This window comes from Doryrhamphus excisus, chromosome 13 (genome assembly GCF_030265055.1).
Source record: "Doryrhamphus excisus isolate RoL2022-K1 chromosome 13, RoL_Dexc_1.0, whole genome shotgun sequence".
Classification (NCBI taxonomy): Eukaryota; Metazoa; Chordata; class Actinopteri; order Syngnathiformes; family Syngnathidae; genus Doryrhamphus; species Doryrhamphus excisus.
Window position 1 is genome coordinate 20,353,714 of NC_080478.1, and position 24,675 is coordinate 20,378,388.

Consider the following 24,675-nt stretch of genomic DNA (forward strand, 5'->3'; position numbering starts at 1 on the left):
TGACAGGAAGCAGGACTGCAGTCCAGCGGAGAGCGCGGCCATCATGGAGGAGGTGCGAGGTCTGGAGACGCTCCTCAAGCAGGTGAGTCAGAGTTCATGAGACCCCCGGAGAAACCTCCTGATGTTGTCTTGTCTTCAGCTGAAGAGTCAGGCTGCCAACCGCCAGCGCCTCCTGGAGGAGGCCTTGAGGCTGCACCGCTTCCAGCAGGAGGCCAAGGAGTTGCGGCGCTGGACCATCGCCATCCAGGACCGCCTCCTGCAGGAGGAGGTGGTGACTGACGTGGCCTCGGCCATCGCCCTGCTGGAGGAGCACCAGGAGCTCCTGCTGGAGATGGAGGAGCAGAAGAGGAGGTTTGGTTCATGCGTGGTTCTAGACCTATCTAGCGATCTAGACCTATCTATAGATCTAGACCTATAGATCTAGATCAATAGATCTAGACCTATCTACAGATCTAGACCAATTGATCTAGACCTATCTATAGATCTGGTTCATGCGTGCTTCTAGACCTATCTATAGATCTACACCTATCTATAGATCTAGACCTATCTATAGATCTAGACCTATAGATCTAGACCTATCTATAGATCTAGACCTATAGATCTAGACCAATAGATCTAGACCTATCTATAGATCTAGACCTATAGATCTAGACCAATAGATCTAGACCTATCTATAGATCTAGACCTATAGATCTAGACCAATAGATCTAGACCTATCTATAGATCTAGACCTATAGATCTAGACCAATAGATCTAGACCTATCTATAGATCTAGACCTATAGATCTAGACCAATAGATCTAGACTTATCTATAGATCTAGACCTATCTATAGACTAGATGTATAGATCTAGACCAATAGATCTAGACCTATCTATAGATCTAGACCTATCTATAGATCTAGACCTATAGATCTAGGCCTATAGATCTAGACCTATAGATCTAGATCTAGCTATAGATCTAGACCTATAGATCTAGATCTATCTATAGATCTAGACCTATAGATCTAGACCAATAGATCTAGACCAATAGATCTAGACCTATCTATAGATCTAGACCAATAGATCTAGACCAATAGATCTAGACCAATAGATCTAGACCAGTCTCCATCCATCCATCCATCCATCCCTTCCTGTTGTCTCAGACTGAAGGAGACGGAGACGTTAGGCGAGTCTCTCCAGCGGTCATCAGACAGAACGTCTACCGGGGTCAACATCCGACAAGTCATTGAGGAGCTGAAAGCTGATTGGTCCAAGTTGGAGCACCTATGCATGAACAGGAAGCAGCGCTTGGACCAGCAGATGGACTTGCAGAGACTGAACCAGGAGGGAGACCGGATCGAGACCGCTCTGTCTGGACACGAAACCCGACTCAGGGTGAAAGACGTCGGGGTGAGGATGTCACTGGGGTGGGTTTTGTCGTCGTACAAGTGGGCGCTAACATCGTGGACTGCGGTGGTCCCAGGATTCCGTGGATGCAGTGGACAGTCTGCTGGCTCGGCAGGAAGAGCTGGAGGTTCTCCTGAAGGCTCTGGACCAACGTGTGGATCATTTCTCCAAGCGCAGCGAGGAGCTCGTCGGCCAGCAGCATTATGCCACTAAACAGTGAGGCTCTGTGAGGTGTGTGCACGTGCACGTGCACTGTGTGACGGTGTCTTGTGTGTGTGTGTGTGTGTGTGTCAGCATCCAGCAGAGGAGCAGAAACATCCAGAAGATCAACAAGGACTTGAAGGAGAGCAGCGGCGAGAGGCGACGTCTGCTGCTGGCCTCCAAGAAATATCAGGTCATGAAACCAAAACCACCTTTCTTGACGTGTAGGTTCATGCCAAGATCTCAAAGTGACACGTGTTTGATTCCTCCTGCAGGAGTTCCACAGGGATGCAGACGAGTTGTTGTTGTGGATGGAGGAGAAGTTCAAGGTGGCAGAAGATGAGTCGTACCGCGAGCCCACCAACATCCTGTACAAACTGAAGAGACATGAGGCAGCCGAGCGTGAGATGCAGGCCCACCAGGTGTGGCTGGAGAGAGTGGTCCAGGTAAGAAGTCACTGGTGTCGCTGGTTTGAGGCCGGCCAGCAGAGGGCACCATAACCTGTGTGTGTGTGTGTGTGTGTGTGTGTGTGTGTGCAGCTGGGGCGTGAGGACCACGACAACAACGTGAGTATCAGCAGGAAGTCCTCTCAACTCAGCAGCCGTTGGAAGCGTCTCCAGGATAAGATGGCCGACCGCGGCGACAAGCTGAGGCAGGCGGGGCAACAGGAGCAGCTGATGGAGCTTCTGAAGGTGCCAGACGACAAATCAAAACGTCTGGCACTTTAATGACGTTGCCACGTGTCCTGCAGGACGCCAAGGTGAAGATCGAGTCTATTCAGTGGATGCTCAACAACGGTGCCAAAGGTCACGACCTCCGTTCCAGCCGCCAGCTACTCAAGGTGACGTGACCCCAGCCCAAACGGCGTGTGCATGTGTTGCAGCAACGGCCATGTTTGTGCTTGAAGGAGCATCAGCAGCTCGAGCAGGACGCCAAGCAGCTGGCGGAGAAGATCAACGCCATTGTGGGCAGGGCCAAACATCTGGCATCCAACCACTTTGACTCATACCGCATCCTGCAGGAGACCGACGCCTACCTGAGCCTGTCAGTGTCAATCATAAGTGGATGATTTACAATGTCAAGAACTCAAGGCGGTCATCGCTGTTATTGATGCAGGTTCAAGTCCCTTCAGAAGCCTCTGGACCGGCGCCGGGCTCAGCTGGAGGCTTTGGTACTTCTCTTTGAGTTTTATCATGACGTGGACCTGGAGCTCAACTGGATCTCTGAACATGTGCCCGCCGGCGGCTCTACGGGATACGATAAGTCTTTGGCGGGCGCCGTCAGCCTCATGCACAAACACAAGGTGTGGCTCCGCCCCCTTCAGTCGCTAATGATGTTTCACACCAGGTCACTGAAGATGTGTTCGCTTCTGTAGGAGTTGCAGGCTGAGGTGAACGCCCACTCGAAGCACCTCAACCATGTCCTAAAGAAGGGGCGGGGCCTGGCCAAGTCTAGCCAATCACATGCTGAGGAAGTCCTTAAAAGGTGCGCCGATAATCATTCATTCATTTTCTACCGCTTATCCTCACGAGGGTCGCGGAGGTGCTGGAGCCTATCCCAGCTGTCTTCTTGGGGCGAGAGGCGGGGTACACCCTGGACTGGTGGCCAGCCAATCACAGGGCACATATAGACAAACAACCATTCACACTCACATTCATACCTATGGACAATTTGGAGTGGCTAATTAACCTAGCATGTTTTTGGAATGTGGGAGGAAACCGGAGTACCCGGAGAAAACCCATGCATGCACGGGGAGAACATGCAAACTCCACACAGTGGAATTGAACTCCGGTCTCCTAGCTGTGAGGCCTGTGTGCTAACCACTCGACCACCGTGCAGCCCCAAATTATTTCATTCATTCTTTCATTTTCTACCGCTTATCCTCATGAGGATCGCGGGGGTGCTGGAGCCTATCCCAGCTGTCTTTTTGGGGCGAGAGGCGGGGTCCACCCTGGACTGGTGGCCAGCCAATCACAGGGCACATATAGACAAACAACCATTCACACTCACATTCATACCCATGGACAATTTGGAGTGGCTAATTAACCTAGCATGTTTTTGGAATGTGGATGGAAACCGGAGTACCCGGAGAAAACCCACGCATGCAGACAGCCGAGAGTGGAATTGAACCCTGGTCTCCTAGCTGTGAGGTCTGCGCGCTAACCACTCGTCCACCGTGCAGCCCACTGATAATCATATGCATAGAAATGAATGAGTGAAGCTCCTCTCCAATGTTTTGCTGTCACCGCAGGTGCAGAGGCCTGAGCGAAGAGTGGGCGGAGCTTGAGGAAGCGTGCAGCAGAAGAGCAGCCCACCTGAGCAAAGCCATCACCAGAGAGCAGGTGAGGAAGAGGTTCTCGTCAGGTGAGCGGCATCTCTATGAGAACATCTCTATATGACACAGCTGCTGTTGGACTGTTCTGAGCTGGAGGCCCGTCTCATGGAGGCTTTGGACCTGGTCAGCTTGGAGGACTTTGGCAAAGACCAGTTGGCCACGCAGAGTTTCATCAGCAAGCAGCAGGTTGGAACATCTCCCCCACACGTCCAGCAACCTATAACGCTCCTGCATCTTCAGGTTCTGCAGGCCCAGCTGGAGGTTCTGCAGGTAGAAGTGGACCAATTAGAAGACCAGGTTGACCAGGCGGTTCAGAACTGGAATCTGGAGGAGTTGAGCAGACCCTTGAGTCGCCTGTGTAGTGTCAACCAGCAGCTGCAGCATCAGGCCAAGCTCAGGTTAGCACCAGCGAGCGTCTGATGTGTCGCCTTTTCGCTCGTGATGACACCAACAAACGCTCCTGCGGCAGAGGTCAAAGGTTAAGAGAAGTTCTGCACCTGCACGAGTTCAGACGGGAGGCGTCTGAGTTGGAGGAGTGGCTGCACCAGCAGAGGCAGACGGCGGAGTCTCAGGACGTGGGCAGCGACTACCAGCACGTTCAGGTGACGCCATCTTTGCCACAGCGTTTTGGCCCTTGACATCATGGTGACGCTGTAATGATTTTGCAGCTGCTCTGCAGAAGATTCCAAGCGTTCCTCAAACAGCTTGAGGTGGCCGAGGAGCGACTGCACGCGTGCAGCGACCTCGCCACTCGTCTCATCGCCAGCAAACACCCGCAGAGCGCCGCTGTGAAGGAGGCATTGCAGGAGCTCAGGTATGCTCACCTCCTTTGGTCCTTTACCTTCTCTCACACACGTACTCTCCTTATCCAAGTGCATGCTGGGAGGACCTGAGGGGCGTGGCCAAGGAGCGTCAGAGCCAGCTGCAGAAAGCGGAGGAATGTCATCACTTGTACCAAGACCTGAGTGACGCTTTGACGCTCATCCAGGTACGCTGCTGAGCTTCTTAAAGGGCCAGTACGCACAGGAAGCAGGACTTCCTGGTGATGCTGGATTGTGGGCGTGTTTGCGTAGGAACGGAAAAAGAGCATCCCAGATGACATGGCGAAGGACTGGCGAGGAGCGATGTCGCAGCTCAGGAAACACGAGGCTCTCCTCCATGAATTAGCCACCACTGAGCAACAGGTAGATGTTTGATTTCATTTGACATGTTCTCCTCAAAATTAATGAATGATCTGCTTCCAGCTTCAGGAGCAGCTGGACGCTGTGGACAGCATCCTGGACCTCTGCTCACCGCAGCTGAAGCTGCGCTTACAGGAAGTGCAACACCAAGTGGTTGAGCAGTGGGAGGAGCTACGTTTCCACACCGAACAGAGGGAGGTGGAGCTAAAGCTAGCATGCCAGAGATACTTGTTTCTCAACACGGTGAGAAGGAGCACGATGATGAGGATCACTTGTTGATGAAGATGACAACCGTGTGACCGCTGGCCCTCCAGACGCAGGACTATGTGCTGTGGAGCAGTCAGGTGATCGTGTCCATGGCCGCTGAAGAGAGCATCAGCGACGTGGTGATGGCTGACCTCCAGCTATCTCAGCACCAGCAGCTGTGGGCAGAGATGGAAGCTCGGCAGGAGGTGTACCAGCAGGCCATGGACATGGGGGAGGAGATACAGCAGCAGGACAGAAGCAACAGGAAGGAGGTGAGGGAGGATTTGATGCAGATGCAGATTCACTGTGAAGGTCCCTGCTGGCTCTCCCTGCAGGTCCTGGAGAAGATGGACGCCTTACAGGCCGAACGAGAGAAGCTGGAGGAGCAGTGGAACCAAAAACAAGCTTGGTTGGAGAACGTCCACCTGGAGCAGATCTTCTACAGAGATGTCAGCAGCATGGACAAGACGTGCGGCTCACAGGAGGTAGAGAGAACTTTCAAGACCAGCAAAGGTTCTTTGTGGTCCAACTTTTCTTCACCTCCTCAGGTCTTGTTGAAGAATAGCACTCTGGGTGACACGGTGGACGAAACAGAAGGTTTGATGAAACATCATGAAGCTTTTGAGAAGCTGCTCACTTCGCAGGAGGACAAGGTTGGACCCGACGTGTTGGTGATGTCATTTGTGAAAAGTATAACCTTTGACCTCGCTCAGCTGGCGTCGCTGAAGGACCTGGCTGGTCGACTGAAGAAGCTCAGCAGAGAGAAAAGTGGTCGTGTCCAAAGCAGACTGAAAGCTCTCCTCCAGCGACGTGAAAGGATCAAAGAGCTCTCCGTCCAACGGAGGGAGGAGCTTCAACTGTCCTGGCTGCTCTGCGTCTTCAACCGAGATGTTGCTGAGGTAACGGGAACGCCGAGGAGACTCCCCAGGGAGGTGGTTTCTTCATTCTTGTTCCGGTCTTCCAGGCGGAGGCGTGGGTGAGCGAGCGCATGCTCAAACTGTCCGACGACGGAAAAGCCGACCTCAGCAAACTGCAGATCAAGATGAAGCTCCTGCAGAAGCATCAGGTGTTCGAAGCCGAGATCCTGGCGCACGGTGAGGTCATCAGCGGGATACGGCAGGTGAGACCACCTCATGTCAGATGATGGAGGTAAGGGAAGATCTGATTCATCTGGTGTTCCACCAGGCTGGCGAAAAACTGGTCTCCCTTCGCCACCCGAGGTCCAAGGAAGTCAGGAGGAGCACTCAAGCTCTGGAGCGCCACTGGGAGGAGCTGAAGACGGCCGTGGCCACGAGAGGGAAGCTTCTGGAAGACAGCAGAAATTTCCTGGAGTTCCTGCAAAAGGTGGAAGAGGTGGAGGCCTGGATCCGACAGAAGGTGGGAGACCTTCTGTGGGTGGAAGTGGGTTGGGGTGATGTTAGCGCCTTATGAGCCCGCCGTGTCCACCAGGAAGTGATGGTCAACGTGGGAGATGTTGGGAAGGACTACGAACATGGACTTGAACTTTTGAAGAAACTCAGCGAGTTCCGAGGAAAAGGAGGCGGGGTGAGGAAGGAAGATCTTGAAGATCAGGATAATGTTGATGATGATGGAGGGCTTGATCGATGTTCGATCCCCAGGGTGTGACAGTAGATGATGCCCACATCACTGCCATCGACCGGCTTGCGGCCCGACTGGAGAAGAGACAGAGCGCTACGGAGCTTCACACCGTCAGACAGAGGAGACATCAACTGAACGACAGGTAGCACCTCACCTGTGTGGACCAGCCGGCTGTCACTCAAACACCACATGTCCCGCCCATCTTCCCCCTCAGGTGGACAAAGTTCCATGTGGACCTCAACACATACAAGAGGAAGCTGGAGGAGGCGCTGGTGGTCCATGCGCTCATCAGAGAGCTGGAGGAGGTCCGAGACCGAGCCAACGAGAAGGTCTGATGCCAACCTGGTCAACCAAGTCATCCTCGTACCATCATCATTATTTCTTCATGTCACCGTTGGCCACCATCCCTGCAGATGATGCCTCTGCTCGACCAGGACTGTGGTGTGGACGTGGAGAGCGTGGAGAACCTGATCAGGCGACACGAAGAGACGGAGAGAGAGACCAAGGTCATCGAGGAGCGATCAAAGGTGACTGGGGCGGCTACATGTCACTGTAATGAAATGGATACGGTCGTCCTAACATGGTGAGAAGAAGATCTAAATGTCTTCTCCTTCCAGGTTCTGGATAAAGATGTCCACCATCACTTGAAGCTTCGGTCTGTGATGAGCAAGAAGCTGGAGGACAAACAGGAGGAGCTTCATAAGGCTCTATCAGCGCTGAACAAGGAGTTGAACCACAGGTGAGATGAGGTCCAGGGTCTGGACCGTAGCAGGGTCTACTGTATGCTCTACTTTTAGGAAGAAGAAGCTTCAGGAGGCTCATCAGCTTCAGCTCTTTAAGGCGAACCAGCGCCTCCTGCTGGACTGGACCCTCAAACAAAGCAGTGAGCTTTCTGAGAAAGGTCTCCCCAAGACCAGAGCAGAGGCTGACCGCCTCATTGTGGAGCACCAGGACCAGAAGGTAAGGAAAGTCCAAGTCCTTCTGGTTAGCAACATTTATTACTGGACTTTTTACGCAGACGGAGATCGACACTCGGACCGAGCGTGTCAAATCTGTCCGAGACTTTGGACTCAGTCTGATCCAGTCTGGCCACAGCTGCAAGGCCGAGATTCAGAAGGCTCTGAACCAGTTGGGAGATGCCAAAGATGGACTGGACCGAGCCTGGCAGGACCACAGCACAAGGCTGGAGCAGGCGCGCTCGCTGCAGGTCAGACTCAAGTGCAACAAATCAAACGTCCTCTGGATCAGTAACAGGATCCAAGTAGATCCTGTTAGTAGAGTTCTTGGTCCGACTTGGTCTTTGCAGGTCTTCCTCGCCTCTGTGGAGCAATGTGAGAGTTGGATCGGTAACAAGGAAGCTGTTTTGGCCAATCAGGATTTTGGGGTACCTCCTAACCACACCTTCGTGCTGCTGCCTTCAAGGTCATTATGGAAAGGTCTGATATCTTTGTAGAACTCGGTGGCCGAGGTGGAGACCCTGCAGAGGAAGCATGTTCAGTTTGAAGAGACCCTGGATGCCCAGCTGGACCAGGTGGACCAAGTGGAGAAACTGGCACAGAAGATGATCCAGCAGAAACACTTTGATTCTGACAACATCAGAGCAAAGTCCGACGCCCTCGTTGCTAGGTAACACTGAAGTTGACATCAAGTTGTCCGTCAGGCGCCGCTCACACCTGTCCGTCTGGCTTGTAGGCGGAGTCAGCTGCAGCAGCAGACCAGCTCTCGTCACGAAGATCTGCGACGGTCACTGCAGCTGCAGCACTTCCTGTCTAACAGCTACCAGGTGGATACTCCATGCTACTGGACCAGACTTGACTTAACCAGACTTGACCAGACTCTACCGGTCTTCATCAGGACTCTAATGGACTCTATTGAACTTGCCCATACTGTAATGTGTGTGTTATGTGAGTGGTTAGCGTGCAGGCCTCACAGCTAGGAGACCAGGGTTCAATTCCACCCTCAGCCAATGAACATTATTCCAACAGTAAAATATGGTGGTGGTAGTGTGATGGTCTGGGACTGTTTTGCTGCATCAGGACCTGGAAGACTCACTGTGATAAATGGAACCATGAATTATTGTTAATATGCGAATATGGGCTCCATGGCGGCCGAGTGGTTAGCGCGCAGACCTCACAGCTAGGAGACCCGGGTTCAATTCCACCCTCGGCCATCTCTGTGTGGAGTTTGCATGTTCTCCCTGTGCATGTGTGGGTTTTCTCTGGGTACTCCGGTTTCCTCCCACATTCCAAAAACATGCTAGGTTAATTAGCCACTCCAAATTGTCCATAGGTATGAATGTGAGTGTGAATGGTTGTTTGTCTCTATGTACCCCGCCTCTTGCCCCAACAAGACAGCTGGGATAGGCTCCACCACCCCCCACGACCCTCGTGAGGATAAGCGGTAGAAAATGAATGAATTAATGAATTTAAAATATTGAACACGATTAATAATTTGGGATGCACGGTGGTTGAGTGGTTAGCGCACAGGCCTCACAGCTAGGAAACCCGAGTTCAATTCCACCCCGGCCAAAAGAGGTAGAAAATCGTACTTCGGTACGAGCTACATTATTAAAAAAAAAAAACACAAACAAAAAAAAAACCTTAGACTGTATTATGGAAAGCAGGAAGTGAACAAATGTAAAAGTTACTGATTGATGGAGGGGTAGGATTTAATAAGCTTTGCTTCTTCCTACTCCTCTTTTGGACATGTGGAACTGGGAACTGATTATGGGATACACTCAATTGGAATCTGATGCATGTTCAAATGAAATTAAACCATTAGCATTAGCATTAGCATTAGCATTAGCATTAGCATTAGCATTAGCATTAGCAGGAAAAAGCGGTAGAAAATGAATGAATGAATTATCATTATCATTATCATTAGCATTATCATTATCATTAGCATTAGCATTAGCATTAGCATTAGCATTAGCATTACTATTGCCATTACCATTACCATTACCATAATTTGCTAAGTAATCCCAGGTCTGTGGATCCAGACTAAGACTAGACTGTGGTCTATGTCCACCATGTGTGTTTCCCAGGTGTGCGTGTGGTTGAACGAGCGTCAGGCTGTGGCATCGGACGAGAGCTGGAGAGAAGCCAGCAACCTTCAGGCCAAAGTGCTGAAACATCAAAGTTTGGAAGCTGAGATCCTGGCTAACCGCTACCGGGTGGACGCTCTCGCCAAGGTGTGCACGCTGTGGCGCGGTTACAACGAGAGGACGTGTGTGTTGACGACGCGTCTGCCTGCAGGAAGCTGACAAGCTGCTATCTGATGGTGGAACCGTCGTGGCCAAGGTGCAACCTCGTCTCAAGGAGCTGACGGAGGGCTGGGCCGCTCTGATGAGGAGCTGTGAGGAGAAGAAGAACCGTCTGCAGGAGGCCTATCAGGTACTTAAGCATATTTTATGAAGATCTTCTGGACCACAAACCAAATTGCTCCTTCTCAGGCGCTGCAGTTCCAGCGCTCCCTGGATGACATGGAGGAGTGGGTGGAGTCAGTAGAAAGGGGTGTGGCTAGTGATGACTGTGGGAATGACCTGCCTTCAGTCAACACACTTTTGAAGACTCTACAGAGTCTGGAGGACGAGGTGGACGGACTGCGAGATAGACTTCAGGTGTTGTGGTACTCACCATGTAGAACTTCGACATAAATGACATAAATAATAAATCAACTCTATCTCCAGAGTTTGTTGGAGATGGTGGAGAACTTCCACTCTGAGGGGAACTTCCGAGCAGAGGAGCTCCAGAACCGAGTGTCCAACATCATCCACAGGTGGGACACATCTCTAACCTCCTTTGTCTTCATGGACTTGTTGGACACGTTGTGTGGCCTCATGCAGGTACAACAGCCTGTCGCAGCCCCTGCAGAGTCGCAGGGACACCCTAGAAGCCTGGCAGGTCCTGTTCCAGTTCACCAGAGACCAGGAGGAGGAACTGGACTGGCTCAGACAACGACTGGCCTCCATCTCATCCACAGACTGCGGAGGCTCTCTGAGCAGCTCCCAGCAACTCCTTCACAAGCACCAGGTGAGAAGGTCAACGGTCCCGAACATGGATTGGTGTCCATCTTCACAGCAGACAACGTCTTCCAGGTGGTGATGCAAGAGCTTTCCAGCCGCACCCCATTGATCCAAGCGGTTGTGGAGGCGGGGCACAGCTTGGTGAGGAACCTTGTTGGTTTTATGGATCCACATGAGGACCGTGTCCTTCACATCTTTGCTCATGCGTTGCCCACAGGTCAGAGGTCGTCACTTTGCCTCACATGACATTCAGGAGCAACTGGACGAGCTCAATCGTGTCCACGAGGAGGTGAAGATGGAGGCGGAAATGAAGGAGAGGCTCCTCCAGGGGGCGCTCAGCATCCACGCCTTCCTTGCAGAGGTGACGTCCACAAAGCCAGTGAGAAAAGACCCAAGGTTCCTGACGTGTTCTCCTCGACATATCACCGCTCTCTCTCGTGTCCAGCTGTGCGAGCTGCAGCTGTGGCTGGAAGAGCAGCAGGAGATGCTGGAGTCTAACGACTGTGGGCGGAGCCAGGAGGCCGCAGAGGCGCTGCTCAGGAGGCTGGACCCTGTGGACGTGGAGCTGGACAACCACAGGAGGACTTTGGACCGCCTGCAGGACAGAGGAGACTCCCTGCAACAGCTTGGACATCCCAACAGGTCGGCCACACGTCTTCTCCTCACGTTATAACATCATAACGTCCTAACATCGCAACTTCCTGTCCCGTCAGTCACATGGTCAGCGAGTCTCTGTCGTCTGTGTCTGACCTCTTCGACACAATTGGACGACTTTGTGTGTCCCGGCGCGGCGCTCTGGAGGACCAGGTGCGTCTCTTCGTGTTTGACAGAGAGGCCAAAGAACTCCAAACATGGCTGACCTCCAGGAAGGCGCTGGTGGACTTAGAGGACTGTGGACAAGACCTGGAGGACGTGGAGGTCCACATACCGTTTGGATCATCACAACTAAAGAGACGTTGGTGGTCGTCTGTGTTTCTATTTGGCCTCGTGTTTTTTTTCAGGTTCTTCAGAAGAAGCTGGAGGTTCTGGTGTCAGAAGTCCGTGGTCTAGGTCGCAGTCGCCTGACCTCGGTGCAGCAGCTCGGTCGAGGACTGCAACAGGACACTCAGGCCCGCAGGAGGACTGAGGCCCTTAGTCGGCTGTGGGACGACCTTGATGATGCCATCAGAACCAGAGAACAGGTACAGGTACCTTCTTGTACCTTCTTGGAGACAACAGAGCACAGCACTGATGAACGACGTCACATTTACACAGAACTTACAGTCAGCCAGAGACATTCACCAGTTTCATCACGACGTGGATGAGCTGAAGAGCTGGATGGCCGAGAAGGAGGCCGTGCTGGACTCGGACGAGCAGGACCAGGACCTGCATGGCGTCCACACACGCCTGCAGCAACACGAGGCACTTGAGGTTAAACGAGGCTAAAGATGCTAACCTTGTAGTTTATCAAGCACCCGCTTCATGCTAATGAAGCTGCTAATGCTAAAGCATGCTAATGATCATGCTAATGATCATGTTATCTAAGGCAGCCTTCATGCTAACATGTTAACATGGATAATGTTGTCTAAGGCCATTAGCATGCTAACATGTTAACATGGATAATGTTGTCTAAGGCCATTAGCATGCTAACATGTCAACATGGATAATGTTGTCTAAGGCCATTAGCATGCTAACATGTTAACATGGATAATGTTGTCTAAGGCCATTAGCATGCTAACATGTTAACAGGGATAATGTTGTCTAAGGCCATTAGCATGCTAACATGTTAACATGGATAATGTTGTCCAAGGCAGCCTTCATGCTAACATGTTAACATGGATAATGTTGTCCAAGGCAGCCTTCATGCTAACATGTTAACATGGATAATGTTGTTTAAGGCCATTAGCATGCTAACATGTTAACATGGATAATGTGGTCTAAGGCCATTCGCATGCTAACATGTTAACATGGATAATGTTGTCTAAGGCCATTAGCATGCTAACATGTTAACATGGATAATGTTGTCTAAGGCCATTAGCATGCTAACATGCTAACATGGATAATGTTGTCTAAGGCCATTAGCATGCTAACATGCTAACATGGATAATGTTATCTAAGGCAGCCTTCATGCTAACATGCTAACATGGATAATGTTGTCTAAGGCCATTAGCATGCTAACATGTTAACATGGATAATGTTGTCTAAGGCCATTAGCATGCTAACATGTTAACATGGATAATGTTGTCTAAGGCCATTAGCATGCTAACATGTTAACATGGATAATGTTGTCCAAGGCAGCCTTCATGCTAACATGTTAACATGGATAATGTTGTCTAAGGCCATTAGCATGTTAACATGTTAACATGGATAATGTTGTCTAAGGCCATTATCATGCTAACATGTTAACATGGATAATGTTGTCTAAGGCCATTAGCATGCTAACATGTTAACATGGATAATGTTGTCTAAGGCCATTAGCATGCTAACATGTTAACATGGATAATGTTGTCTAAGGCCATTAGCATGCTAACATGTTAACATGGATAATGTTGTCTAAGGCCATTAGCATGCTAACATGTTAACATGGATAATGTTGTCTAAGGCCATTAGCATGCTAACATGTTAACATGGATAATGTTGTCTAAGGCCATTAGCATGCTAATGTTTGTTGTTTCTAAATCAAGATGGAGCAGGAGTGACGGTTCCAATGATACTTGGTGTCCTTGCTCTGTCCTTCAGAGAGACCTGCTGCTGATTTCCGCCGAGGTGACCCGGACCAGAGAGGAGAGCCGGACACTGAGCACTCGTCATCCTCAGGCCCGAGTGGCCGTGACTCGCAGGCTTGATGACCTGCAGTCCTACTGGACCTCCATCCAGGACAAGGCCAGCCGGCGCCACGCTATGCTGGGTCAGGTGGAGGAGGTCCAGAAGTACTTATCCGTCTGGACCGAGCTCATGTAGGTCCTCTTCTTTGTGGTAGAACATTCCACATCAACTAAATGTTCCTCGTGGAAGCTGATGAGGTGTGCATTGTCAGGACGTGGCTGCGGGAGATGTTGGTGCTGGTGAAGGGGGAGGGACAGGCTGGGGAGGGAAGTGACCTGGAGGAGTTAATTAAAAGACACGAGGAGTACAAGGTCCAGATGGAGAGACTGGTCATCAGGTGCCAGGAGGTGAAAAGTGATGGTTGGCGTCTCCTGAAAGACAGAAGCTTCATGTCCAAAGAGGTCAGCATCAGCACCGGCTTTGTTGTCCTTCTGCTATCACATCTTCTCACGCAACCCGTGGCTTCTCTCCTCTAGGTGGAAGGGCGTGTCCGTGAGCTGGAGGAGCTGGAGCATCATGTGGAGGAGACCTGGAAGGAGACCCGTCAGCTGTATGAGGAGATGCTGGAGGTGGAGCTTTTGCAGAAGGAGTTGCAGCAAGCTGAGCGTTGGCTCAGTTCCTACGAGGAGATGCTGACGGATCACCACTACGGGGTGAGTCGTCAAACATGGTGACCACCCTCTCGTTCTTGTCCGTGTAAGGTCTTCCCATGTTCCTCCAGGATTCACTGTCAGATGTTGTGGATCTCCTGAAGAGGCAGGAGGACATGGAGGCCATGATCCAGGCCCAGAGTGAACGCTTTGACGCCCTCAACAAGAAGACCACCCAGGTTAGTTCTTCACATCAAGTGTAGACACTGATCAGTGTCTACTTGAGACTTCCCCATATCTCCATCCATTGTTCTTCAGAGAGAGAGGAGGCTTGCTCTCCATGGAAAGCAGGAGAAGGAGCCCCTCCAGAAAAGACCACCTACCAGAGTTTCATCCCTCCGTAAGGCATCAGATCTTAAAAGTCCATACAGTGACCCAAAGACCCGTGAAGAACGCTGGACCAGACACCTCCCAGAACGCTCCAGCAGCAGGAGATCTCACACGGAGATGGAGGAGGACTACTGCAGTTATGTTGGATCGCCAGGAAGAAGCAGAGCAGCAAACACGGCTGCCAAAACCTCCTCCGTGACACCTCCTGGACCGCTTGGCTCCAGCTCCCCTAAAGTCAAACCTCCTTTGCCTCCAAAGCCCACCTTGTCTCCTCCTCCAAACCAGCAGGTGGAGCCCCATCCACCAATCACAGACCAACACCTGGACCACACGCAAGCAACCAGCGTCCAACTTCCTGACCTGCTGGGTTCTGCCGCCAAGGTAGATCCTGCATCACGTAACCTTCCATCAGCAGGGGCGGAGCTTCCTCAGTCAGATGACGACCAAGAAGAAGAAAAAGAAGAAGATCTAGAAGAAGAAAGGGAGTCCACGACTAAGGTCAGATGAGCCGACACAGACACGGAGATGTGTGATGTTTGTTGACATCTACCGTTTCCTAGGCAACACGCACACTGGAAGGAACGCTGGAGATCAAGCTGAAGCGGGGAGGAAGCAAGGTAAGAAGCTTTCATCTATGATTGGTTGCCCCGCCTCTGAGCAGCTGACTCCCACTGCAGGGTCAGGACCACTGGGAGGAGATCTTTGCTGTCGTGGACGGAAACACGCTGTGCTTGTTCAAGGATGAAGCGGCAGCCGCTCAGGTAATGAAGAAGAAGAAGAAGCTGGCTGAAGATGTGAGCGTGTATCGTTGTTCCACAGGGAACCTCTAGGTGGCCTCCTGTTAGCTTGTTGGGGGCTGTGTGCAGGGAGGACCCTCACGTGAGGATCAAGGAGAACACCTTCAAAGTCATGTGAGTCCACCACAGCCTCCACGCGACACAACTCACAATAATGACGTGTGTGTGTTTGTGCGAACATCAGACTGGATGATGGCGCTCAGTATTTGTTTGCGGCGTCCACACGTGATCTTCAGCAGCTTTGGTTGAAGGCACTGCAGGCTCTCGCTGGTCCCGGCGGCGCTGACTCGGATGATTCGGGGCGTGCTGAACACGAGATACAATCATCCACGGAGAGGCAGCCTCCACCCAAACCCCCCCACACGTTCTACAGCGAGCATCGCTATCCAGAGGGTGGGGAGGCCCTCAGTAAAGGTGCCAAGTCCAAACACATTTAGCAGGCTAGGCTAGCATGCTAGTATGTTTGTTTTCCATCCAACTACAGACACAACTCTCCGGCGCCGCGACCCGCCTCCTTCAGAGCCCCCTTCCCGTGACACCCACAACCCCCCCGCACCGCTACTGGTCCCGGACGACAATGTGAGCAAAACCAGGATGAGAGTCTTCCGCAAGTTCTTTGCCAAGAAGTAAACACAACAAGAAACAACATGGCTGCCTTCATGTTGGCACTGGCTAGCAGCTTAGGATATCCCAGTCAAGCTGTCAATCATCTCACACACGCCAATCAAACAAGTTAGCCATCTCATTAATTTCACCGTGAAAGCTAATCAGCTAATCAGCAATAACGTGATTACATCATTGTCATGACGTCATGTCTCTGTCAGCCTTTGGAGACGTGAACAGCCAAATGGCCTTCCAATGATAGGAGATGATTATCGTTGTCATTCACTTTTTCACCACAAGATGTCACCATTAGGCCGCTGCAGGACTAAACATGGTCAATAGCGTTCACGCTTCATGACGTCACAAGTAACAAAACGTGTTTGAATGTTGAATAAATAATCATCAAATGTGTTAATTGTTAAAACACGAGAATGTTTATTTGGTGTCTTAAATGTTCTGAAGGTTTTACATCAACAAGTACATCGTAAAGATCTGCTGCTGTTCATCTTTTCACCGCTGGGTGACGCCTTTTCACCGCTCTAAAGAGGACACAGTCTTCAACGTCTGTGAAAATCCTCTAGAACTTGACAAGCACCAACAGAACACTGGAGGGAACATTGTCAAGAAACACAATACTTTTTTTTAAACATCTTTTACAGCCCCCAAGGCTAAAACATTTTGGCAATCATGCGAGCAACACCTACGGTTCTGTTTGAGGTCAAAGGTGACAGGAAGTTTCTGCTTGAGGTAAAAGGTCACGTTCAGAAAGATGTCATTCAAATTGTTCATGTCACATGATCACAACTGGTGGACTATTCCAAGTGTATTTCTTTGGCAGCTTCATGGGGTCATGTGACATCATGGAGGGCGTTCTGTACCACCTGACCTTTGACCTACTGTCCCCTTTTGTTCCACCTTAAACGTGTTTTCAGTTTTAAGGTGGAACAAAAGGGGACAGTAGGTCCACCTTAAACGTGTTTTCAGTTTTAAGGTGGAACAAAAGAGGACAGTAGGTCAAAGGTCAGGTGGTACAGAAGGCCCTCTCCGATGTCACATGACCCCATGAAGCTGCCAAACAAATACACTTCTGGTCTCGAAGGCCTCACGGAAGCCTGAGGTCGTCATGGCAACAACGACTGCCTTTTATTCATCAATCAGTTTACGCTCTGACAGGTGAACTGACTCCGCCCCCCTTCGTGCCCGATGACGTAGGCACACAGAAAGAAGTATTATTATTATTGTTTAATAATAATACTAATAATACGTAAACGTTTGTTCTGGTTCTGGTGGGTCAGTACAGCGATCACATGAGGAGCACGGCCGGTTTGGACCCCCCTCTGGGCGGGAACTTCTTGCAGCGAATGCGTGCGCATGCTGATAAATCTGCCCTCTCTCGCCGATTGGCCTTCGGCGCCTACTGGCTTCGCGGTGATTGGCTGAGGATCCAGAAGGTCCAACCAATGTGTGGTTATGCTGGGCTGCTAATTAATTGCTGCTATCTGTCTCCCATCGACGTGTGTATGTATGTGTGTGTGCGTGTGTGCATGCGTGCGTGTGTGTGTTTCCCTTTTTCTCCCCAAAGCGAACATGAAATAGTTTGTTGATCTTCACTTTCCTTCCTTCCATCCCCCCTTCCTTACTTCCTTCCTCCCTTCCCGTCCTGCTCGGAGGCTCAGTTCGGATGAGTTCGGTGATGTTGGACATGGGCGAGCGCAAGGAGCTGAAAATGATCCCCAAGTCGTCCTTCACCATCCACAGCCTGATACCGGAGGCCGTGCAGAGCGACAACCACCACAGCCACCCGCTGCACAGCCAGATTCCACACCGGGCCGGCGGCGGCGGCGGCGGCGAGGACGCCGAACAGAAGCCCCCCGCGCCGCAGGACTCCAAAGCGGAAGCCAAGAGCGAGGCGACGGGCCCGGAGGCGGCGGACGCGGCCGAAGACAAGAAGGAGGGCAAAGACGCGGACGCCGGTTCGGGCGGGAAGGACGGCGACAAGAAGAGCGGAAAATTCGAGAAGCCTCCCTTCTCCTACAACGCGCTCATCATGATGGCGATCCGCCAAAGTCCCGAGAAGCGGCTGACGCTCAACGGCATCTACGAGTTCATCATGAAGAACTTCCCCTACTACCGGGAGAACAAGCAAGGCTGGCAGAACTCCATCCGGCACAACCTGAGCCTCAACAAGTGCTTCGTCAAGGTTCCGAGGCACTACGACGACCCCGGCAAGGGCAACTACTGGATGCTGGACCCCAGCAGCGACGACGTCTTCATCGGGGGCACCACCGGGAAGCTCCGCCGGCGCTCCACTACCTCTCGAGCCAAGCTGGCTTTCAAACGGGGCGCCCGGCTCACTTCCGGCCTCACCTTCATGGAGAGGGCCGGTTCGCTGTACTGGCCCGTGTCCCCCTTTCTGTCCCTGCACCACCCGCGGCCCGGCGCCGCGATGGGCTACAACGGAACCTCGTCGGCCTACCCGGGCCACCCCATGTCGTACAGTACCGTGCTGGGCCACAACGTGGGCGCCAACCACGCGTCCTTCGCGCCGCCCAACGGCCTGAGCATGGAGCGCCTGGTCGGGGGGGACCTCCCCTACGCCACGCACCACCTGACGGCGGCGGCCCTGGCGGCCTCGGCGGTGCCCTGCGGCCTCTCGGTGCCGTGCTCCGGTACCACGTACTCCCTCAACCCGTGCTCGGTCAACCTGCTGGCCGGTCAGAGCAGCTACTTCTTCCCGCACGTCCCGCACCCCCCCGTCAGCACGCAGAGCGGCGGCGGAGGAGGAGGCGGCGGCGGCGGTTCCGTGCAGGTGTCCCGGGCTCCGGCCTCCGGTTCCCCACAGGCCGCTTCGTGTGACTCGCTGAGGCCGCCGATGGGCGCCTCTCTGCCGGCCTTCTCATCCGGACTCTCCGCCGGCCTGTCTGACTATTTCACGCACCAAAACCAGGCTTCCACCCCGAACCCTCTCATACACTAACACGGCCCGACGAACCTCGGCGAACCTGAAGGAGTTCCAACTGTAAGTTGAACATTTTCAGTGTAAAAAAAAAAAAAAAAAAAAAGACAACAGAATATAAAGTTTAGAAAGAAAGAAAAAAATAAACATCCGGGAAGTTTCCAGCTATTTTTAATAATAATAATATTGTTGTTATTATTAATATTATTATAATGTCTTCTTCTTGGACTTGTGTGTACATAGTGCGTGTGCGTGTCATGTCAGCGACGTGCACGGAGCAGCTCGTTTTAACTTTCAGTATTATTTTGGTTATTTACACATTATTGTTGATATTATTATTATTATTATTGTTATTATTATTACGTCTACTTGTTTGGACCTGCTGGTTCGGTTGGCTCGTGTCCAACGCTGAGCACGCGCACGTCCCGTCTGACGCTGAGTGACACGTGCACGAATGTCCCTGTTGGACTTTTTTTTTAGTGAAGACAAAATGTCCAACATGCTTGTAAACTTTGTTCCTCTGTCTTTCAATGTCGTCTTGAGATCCTACAACGTCACGTGTCCTCCTCCTCCTCCTCCTCTTCTTCCTCTTCTTCCTCCTCCTCTTCTTCTCCGTGTGTTTTTTCAGAGCAGGAAGTGTTGGAAGTGTTAGAAATAAAGTTAGCTTACCTTGTTAACAACAAGACATGCTTGTGTCTTTCTTTGCGCTCACCTGTCTCCCTGCAATTCGCGCACCGACCAGCACGCCCCCCCCCCCTCAACAAATAAACAAACAAACGCGGTGCGCGTGCTCTTTTGTGGGTTAGTGTCTTTCTGCTTCCGGTTTGCTGCTGCTTGGCGGGACGCGTGTGTGTGTTTGTCTGCGTGTGTTGATGTTGAAAAGATAGGAAAAAAGACAACAGGTCCAAATGATGACGAATGATGGGGAATTTCATATTTTAAAAAATATATATTTTTTTGAAATTGAAATCAGCTCATTGAAGTTTTAGTTTGTTTCGTTTTTTAAAAAAATATTTTCTCGTTTTGTTAACCTTAATATATATAATATAAAACATGTAATTGTTAATGAGTTATTATCATGCATGGTATTTGATTGTCATTTTGTCCTCACGTTGGATTACATTCATTTTATTTTACTTGTCTTATCATTTTCATCTGAATTCTGCATGATAAATATATATAAATAATAATAAAACGTAGTAGTAAATAGTAACTGTCTAAGATTGAAATGAAATAGTTTCAAAACTATTTGAAAGAGTAATTATTAAATGTTTTAATATTATAATTTGTCTCCGAGGTTCGATAAAGTATTTGACATTTTGTATATTTGACAATATTACAATGATGTATGAAAAATGAATGAAAAGTAGTCTATAATGTAATATTACGCCTCATATTTTTAAGAAGATGTTTGGCCAACTGTGTGCAATAATATTAATAAAGGTTTAATTTGAACTGACATAAAAAAATACAGTACAGATTTCAACGTGATTACTTTTAATTCTAATGAATGTAAAAAAAAAACAAATTTTGTCAATTCTTTTCGTCATTAAATGTAAATGTCGAACAGGCAAATAATTTCACAATATTGGAAATTTTTAAAGATTTTTTTTTTTTAACGGTACACAAATATAATATTGCAATATGATTTTTCTGGCTTGTTTGTCCCATCGGAGAAGCCGAGCAGACGAAGCCAATGTTTGGTTCTGATGTTCGGATGCTGTCAGCCGAACTGAAGGACGAACGGAGAACAGTCAGCATTTTAAAATGTTCATTTTCTGAATCTTTATCTAAAACGTAAAAGTCATTTGGTAAATCATTTCTTCTGCGTTCTGTATTTTAAAACAAAAATGTCTTCAACAAAAGCAGCTTTGGAAAAAATCAATAGAAGAAAACCCAGATGAATACATGATGAGGTTACGTGTTTTATTTAGTCAAATGTGAAATTAATCGAACATAAAGCAAATATACTCCAGTTATTTATAATACGACCATTATATTATGACCATATTAATAATGAGATTATTATGGAGTTGGGGGCTGGGGGTCAAATGTCGTTGGACTAAACCTTGTCCGTGTTGTTTGGGAGCGGCTCCGACTACTTCCTGGTGTCTTTTGAACGCCTCACTCGTTAAAAAAAAAGAAAGAACTACCCCCCCTCCATTTCCACTTTTTTCATTTTATTTCTTTCAGACTAAATTTTTAAAAATCGGAAACGGTGCTTCTTTCTAAATATGTTTATTCCGATTTTGTGTTTGATAAATATAAATTATATAAACATTAATATAATATTAATGTAACACTTTTCTCACCCTGTACGTTTACCGAAGTATTAAATATGCTATTATTTTTGTCTTGGAAGTAAACAAGTTAAAATGTTCCAGCGTAAAATGTATTAATGAAGTCTTATTGAATTATTTTCACACACAAAATGCGAATTGTGCTTTAATCTTTTTTAAAAAATTAAGTGTTGAAATGTTTCAATTTGTTCAACACAACTTAATTAAATTCTGGATAATTAATATCGGTATTAATTAATGTAATAACATTTACTGTATTGTAATCAAATATTTCCTGTATTTTAATGCCTGTGTTTCAAAAGAAAAATGAAATGACTTTGAGTTTGCAATGTGGGTAAATTGTCTCGCTCAAAGATCAAATGTGTTTTAGGTATTTTCATTCGTACATGTCATTAAGGAAACCTACATTAGGGCAAATATTTTATAATAATTGTTCCCCAATGCTCATGAATGGACTTTCTACTCTCAAAACATAATTAAAAGCAGTATCACGAATAAAGAAATCTTACTTTGAGCCGACGCTCTAATAAAAAAACAAAAAGTGTCAGAGTGAGATATCACACTCGCTCATATTTTGTATTTGCTGAACCTTTGTGGGCGTGGTTAAGAGCGAATATGCTACATGCTAATGTAGCAGATTTCTTCTCGTAGTTACAAACATGGACGGGATCACAGGAGAGTCTGGGGACCGAGACGACGTAGTATAGGTAAAATCATTTCATCTAATGTCATTGAATGTGACGTAATGACACATTTTAACACAAAACATGGAAATATTGCTCATTATCCATTTTAAGATGGAGAATATATTCAGGCGGCAAGGACGCTAGCAAGAATGCTAGTATGCTATTAAGGACTCGTTTTAGCGAAACAAAGACGTATGAAATGTAAGGAGGATATTCACGCTGTGAAGAATGTGGTACAGCAAACAGGAAGTAGATGTTCATCACAAAGTGTGTGTGTGTGTGTCCGTGTGTGTGTGTGTGTGTGTGTGTGTGTGTGTGTGTGCAGCAAACAGTCGACGGCTCGTGAAAAATGTTTTTAATGAGAGTAAAAGCAAGCGTCCTTCTGAGGGCCTTTGGGGTTAAACAAAGTGAACAAAGTGCAAAGTGGTGTCGCTTCTATTTGACCCCCCCCTCCCACACCAACCCCCCCACCTGCCTGACCCGAACCACCAACCCCCCAACCCCCCACCCCTTCGTGGCCAATTAGGAGACACAACAATATTTTCTTAAAACCCAGCTCTTCTTTGCTTTTGCTGCTTGAAAAAGTTGGCATGCTCGGGTGGCCGCCATCAATGGACGCCTCCGAAACACGTGCACGGGCCTGCTGTGACGTGCACGCGCCTGCTTCTCCTTTGCTATAGTCATGAAAGTTTTGTTTATTTTTGTTATACTCCTATATATGTGTATAGTTAGCCTGATAGCTGCGCTACATTGCTTTGTTGCAAAGGTTCAAGTGAACTTTGAACCTCCACTGCATGCTAACACACAAACACACAAAGTGGCCATAAGTAAATGTATATTTTTAAATATGTTTTTGATGTTTCTGATACCCATGGGGTATCTTGAAGGCCGTGGTGTGTTCAGGGGACGGTAGGAGACATAAATCATAGCAGGGAGCGTATTACAAATGCCATTACAAGCATGACCTCAACTGTGCTAATGCAAGTTCATCAACTGGGGAAAACGTGTATTAATATGAGCTTTCAAAACAATGGTAATCATATAAAGCAAAAATTATGGTTATTTTTCTCCCATGTATGGAAACCTTATGGCCCATAACATAGTAAGATTTACTTGTTATGTATTATTCTTACTTACTAATTATATTTGTTTACTCTACTATTGTTAGCATACTTCTTATGGACCTTCATTTCCACATATGGAAAAAAAAAATGCAAAAATGTGAAAAAAATAGAATATTTTAGCCATTTCACTAAATTTGTAAAATATATATAAAAATATCAAAATTATCCTTTGGTATTTTTTTTAGTGTGCAACCCTCCCTGACAACATTTGTACACTCCTGCGTTTGGTATCATTTTAATGCATGGATATTAATAGGTATAGTATGTGAAAATTGGACTTAGATTTTTCATTTTTTTACCACTTTGTGAGTAAAAACTGGATTTTATATTCATAATTTATTGATTTAAAAATACCTTCATGCCAATTTTAGAATTATTCAGCTTTCAGTAATACAGACATTTTTACACACCCTGCAAAAAACACAATTTATTGGTGTAAATATACTTTTTATGTCATAAAGTTACACCCGTGAATCATATCTGACATTTTGTGACAAACGATGCATGTTCAATATTGACATTTTTAAAACAACAAACCTGTCGTATGGATGGCTGTGTCTGATCTCAGTGACTGGATGTGTCACTCCAAAGCTGACAGCCAATTAAAACCTGATCCCGCCTCCAAATTTGAAACTGCCCAACTAGTTTTATCATCGGTTTAGATTCATTCATTCATTCGTCATAAATGTTAATTTTTGTACTTTTTTGTAATTTCATGTCCGGTGCGTTTTCGCAGTAGTGGAATAATACTTCATACCATTTGGAGTGGCTAATGTTAGCTTCGAGCTCGGCAACGTTGGGGTGTAAATGTTATGAATTTATGTTTATTGTCATATTCTGGAGTGTTTGCTGGTTTTTGACATTTGTCCATTCAAGTGCTTGGTTTGAATTTTGCCCAAACTGTTTTTAATGTGCTTTTAAAATGACGTCGGTTGATTTAGTAGGGTGTCCAAAGTGCAGCCCGGGGGCTATTTTGAGTTTTTTATTTTGTAGAAATAAAATTAAACAAACAAAAAAATGGAGCAATAGAGATAAATGGGGAAAAATACTGGAAAAATAGTATTTCCTGATTCCTACAAGTAGACCTTACCGTGAAATACAATCAGAAATGTAATATTATGTTTTTCTTCTCTGTCGTGTCTTTGAGTTTTTACTCATTCCGCTTACACTAACCCATGACTCCCTCGGAAAAATATGGAATATTCTCTAAGTGACTTGTTCCACATGAAGTTGCATCATTGAGATCCTCTGCAGGCCAAAAGTAAGTTCACTCATTATTTCTCTGTGTATGATATTTCAGCTATGACTAGCAGGGCTTATAATCCATCCATATTGCTGTATGCCATAAAACTATGTTTTGGTCTTATTTCTCTATTTTTATTTTTATTTTGAATTTTCTATTGACCCACTGAAATGTTCTTAGTGTCAACATGATATTAGCATAAATGCTGT

The 24,675-nt window shown here is 48.2% G+C and overlaps 2 protein-coding genes across 6 annotated transcripts in view; both read left to right on the plus strand.

Moving 5' to 3' along the window:
- LOC131140667 (spectrin beta chain, non-erythrocytic 5-like) overlaps positions 1–16,552 on the plus strand; it is a 29,166-nt gene extending 12,614 nt beyond the window's left edge. For 2 of the 5 annotated variants that reach the window (XM_058091304.1, XM_058091302.1), the window contains exons 19-73: positions 7–82; positions 140–351; positions 1,143–1,389; positions 1,463–1,602; positions 1,681–1,780; positions 1,863–2,033; positions 2,127–2,279; positions 2,339–2,428; positions 2,495–2,631; positions 2,704–2,890; positions 2,963–3,072; positions 3,839–3,929; positions 3,992–4,108; positions 4,163–4,320; positions 4,392–4,524; positions 4,591–4,736; positions 4,796–4,910; positions 4,996–5,106; positions 5,167–5,346; positions 5,418–5,834; positions 5,898–6,002; positions 6,063–6,248; positions 6,314–6,469; positions 6,535–6,726; positions 6,799–6,894; positions 6,969–7,090; positions 7,163–7,277; positions 7,362–7,475; positions 7,566–7,687; positions 7,746–7,908; positions 7,967–8,155; positions 8,255–8,332; positions 8,402–8,574; positions 8,641–8,731; positions 9,992–10,138; positions 10,203–10,340; positions 10,400–10,567; positions 10,637–10,725; positions 10,793–10,979; positions 11,045–11,113; positions 11,190–11,351; positions 11,418–11,614; positions 11,686–11,890; positions 11,974–12,153; positions 12,227–12,382; positions 13,691–13,908; positions 13,989–14,178; positions 14,254–14,430; positions 14,499–14,606; positions 14,686–15,255; positions 15,318–15,374; positions 15,435–15,518; positions 15,577–15,668; positions 15,739–15,968; positions 16,039–16,552. In XM_058091304.1, the coding sequence (XP_057947287.1) occupies positions 7–82; positions 140–351; positions 1,143–1,389; positions 1,463–1,602; positions 1,681–1,780; positions 1,863–2,033; positions 2,127–2,279; positions 2,339–2,428; positions 2,495–2,631; positions 2,704–2,890; positions 2,963–3,072; positions 3,839–3,929; positions 3,992–4,108; positions 4,163–4,320; positions 4,392–4,524; positions 4,591–4,736; positions 4,796–4,910; positions 4,996–5,106; positions 5,167–5,346; positions 5,418–5,834; positions 5,898–6,002; positions 6,063–6,248; positions 6,314–6,469; positions 6,535–6,726; positions 6,799–6,894; positions 6,969–7,090; positions 7,163–7,277; positions 7,362–7,475; positions 7,566–7,687; positions 7,746–7,908; positions 7,967–8,155; positions 8,255–8,332; positions 8,402–8,574; positions 8,641–8,731; positions 9,992–10,138; positions 10,203–10,340; positions 10,400–10,567; positions 10,637–10,725; positions 10,793–10,979; positions 11,045–11,113; positions 11,190–11,351; positions 11,418–11,614; positions 11,686–11,890; positions 11,974–12,153; positions 12,227–12,382; positions 13,691–13,908; positions 13,989–14,178; positions 14,254–14,430; positions 14,499–14,606; positions 14,686–15,255; positions 15,318–15,374; positions 15,435–15,518; positions 15,577–15,668; positions 15,739–15,968; positions 16,039–16,184 (8,563 nt within the window). In that variant the 3' untranslated portion in view covers positions 16,185–16,552. The remainder of the gene's footprint in view (positions 1–6; positions 83–139; positions 352–1,142; positions 1,390–1,462; positions 1,603–1,680; positions 1,781–1,862; positions 2,034–2,126; positions 2,280–2,338; positions 2,429–2,494; positions 2,632–2,703; positions 2,891–2,962; positions 3,073–3,838; positions 3,930–3,991; positions 4,109–4,162; positions 4,321–4,391; positions 4,525–4,590; positions 4,737–4,795; positions 4,911–4,995; positions 5,107–5,166; positions 5,347–5,417; positions 5,835–5,897; positions 6,003–6,062; positions 6,249–6,313; positions 6,470–6,534; positions 6,727–6,798; positions 6,895–6,968; positions 7,091–7,162; positions 7,278–7,361; positions 7,476–7,565; positions 7,688–7,745; positions 7,909–7,966; positions 8,156–8,254; positions 8,333–8,401; positions 8,575–8,640; positions 8,732–9,991; positions 10,139–10,202; positions 10,341–10,399; positions 10,568–10,636; positions 10,726–10,792; positions 10,980–11,044; positions 11,114–11,189; positions 11,352–11,417; positions 11,615–11,685; positions 11,891–11,973; positions 12,154–12,226; positions 12,383–13,690; positions 13,909–13,988; positions 14,179–14,253; positions 14,431–14,498; positions 14,607–14,685; positions 15,256–15,317; positions 15,375–15,434; positions 15,519–15,576; positions 15,669–15,738; positions 15,969–16,038) is intronic. The other 3 variants (XM_058091300.1, XM_058091301.1, XM_058091299.1) reach the window with 3 other exon arrangements.
- Positions 16,553–17,660: 1,108 nt separating this feature from the next.
- Positions 17,661–20,117, plus strand: LOC131140345 (forkhead box protein G1-like). The gene has a single exon (XM_058090671.1). The coding sequence runs from the start codon at positions 17,839–17,841 to the stop codon at positions 19,132–19,134; it is 1,296 nt and encodes a 431-aa protein (XP_057946654.1). The 5' UTR covers positions 17,661–17,838; the 3' UTR covers positions 19,135–20,117.
- Positions 20,118–24,675: the final 4,558 nt, after the last annotated feature.

Excerpts from the sequence above, each read along its gene's own strand:
- LOC131140345 (XM_058090671.1), top strand. The coding sequence starts at position 17,839 with ATGAGTTCGGTGATGTTGGACATGGGCGAGCGCAAGGAGCTGAAAATG.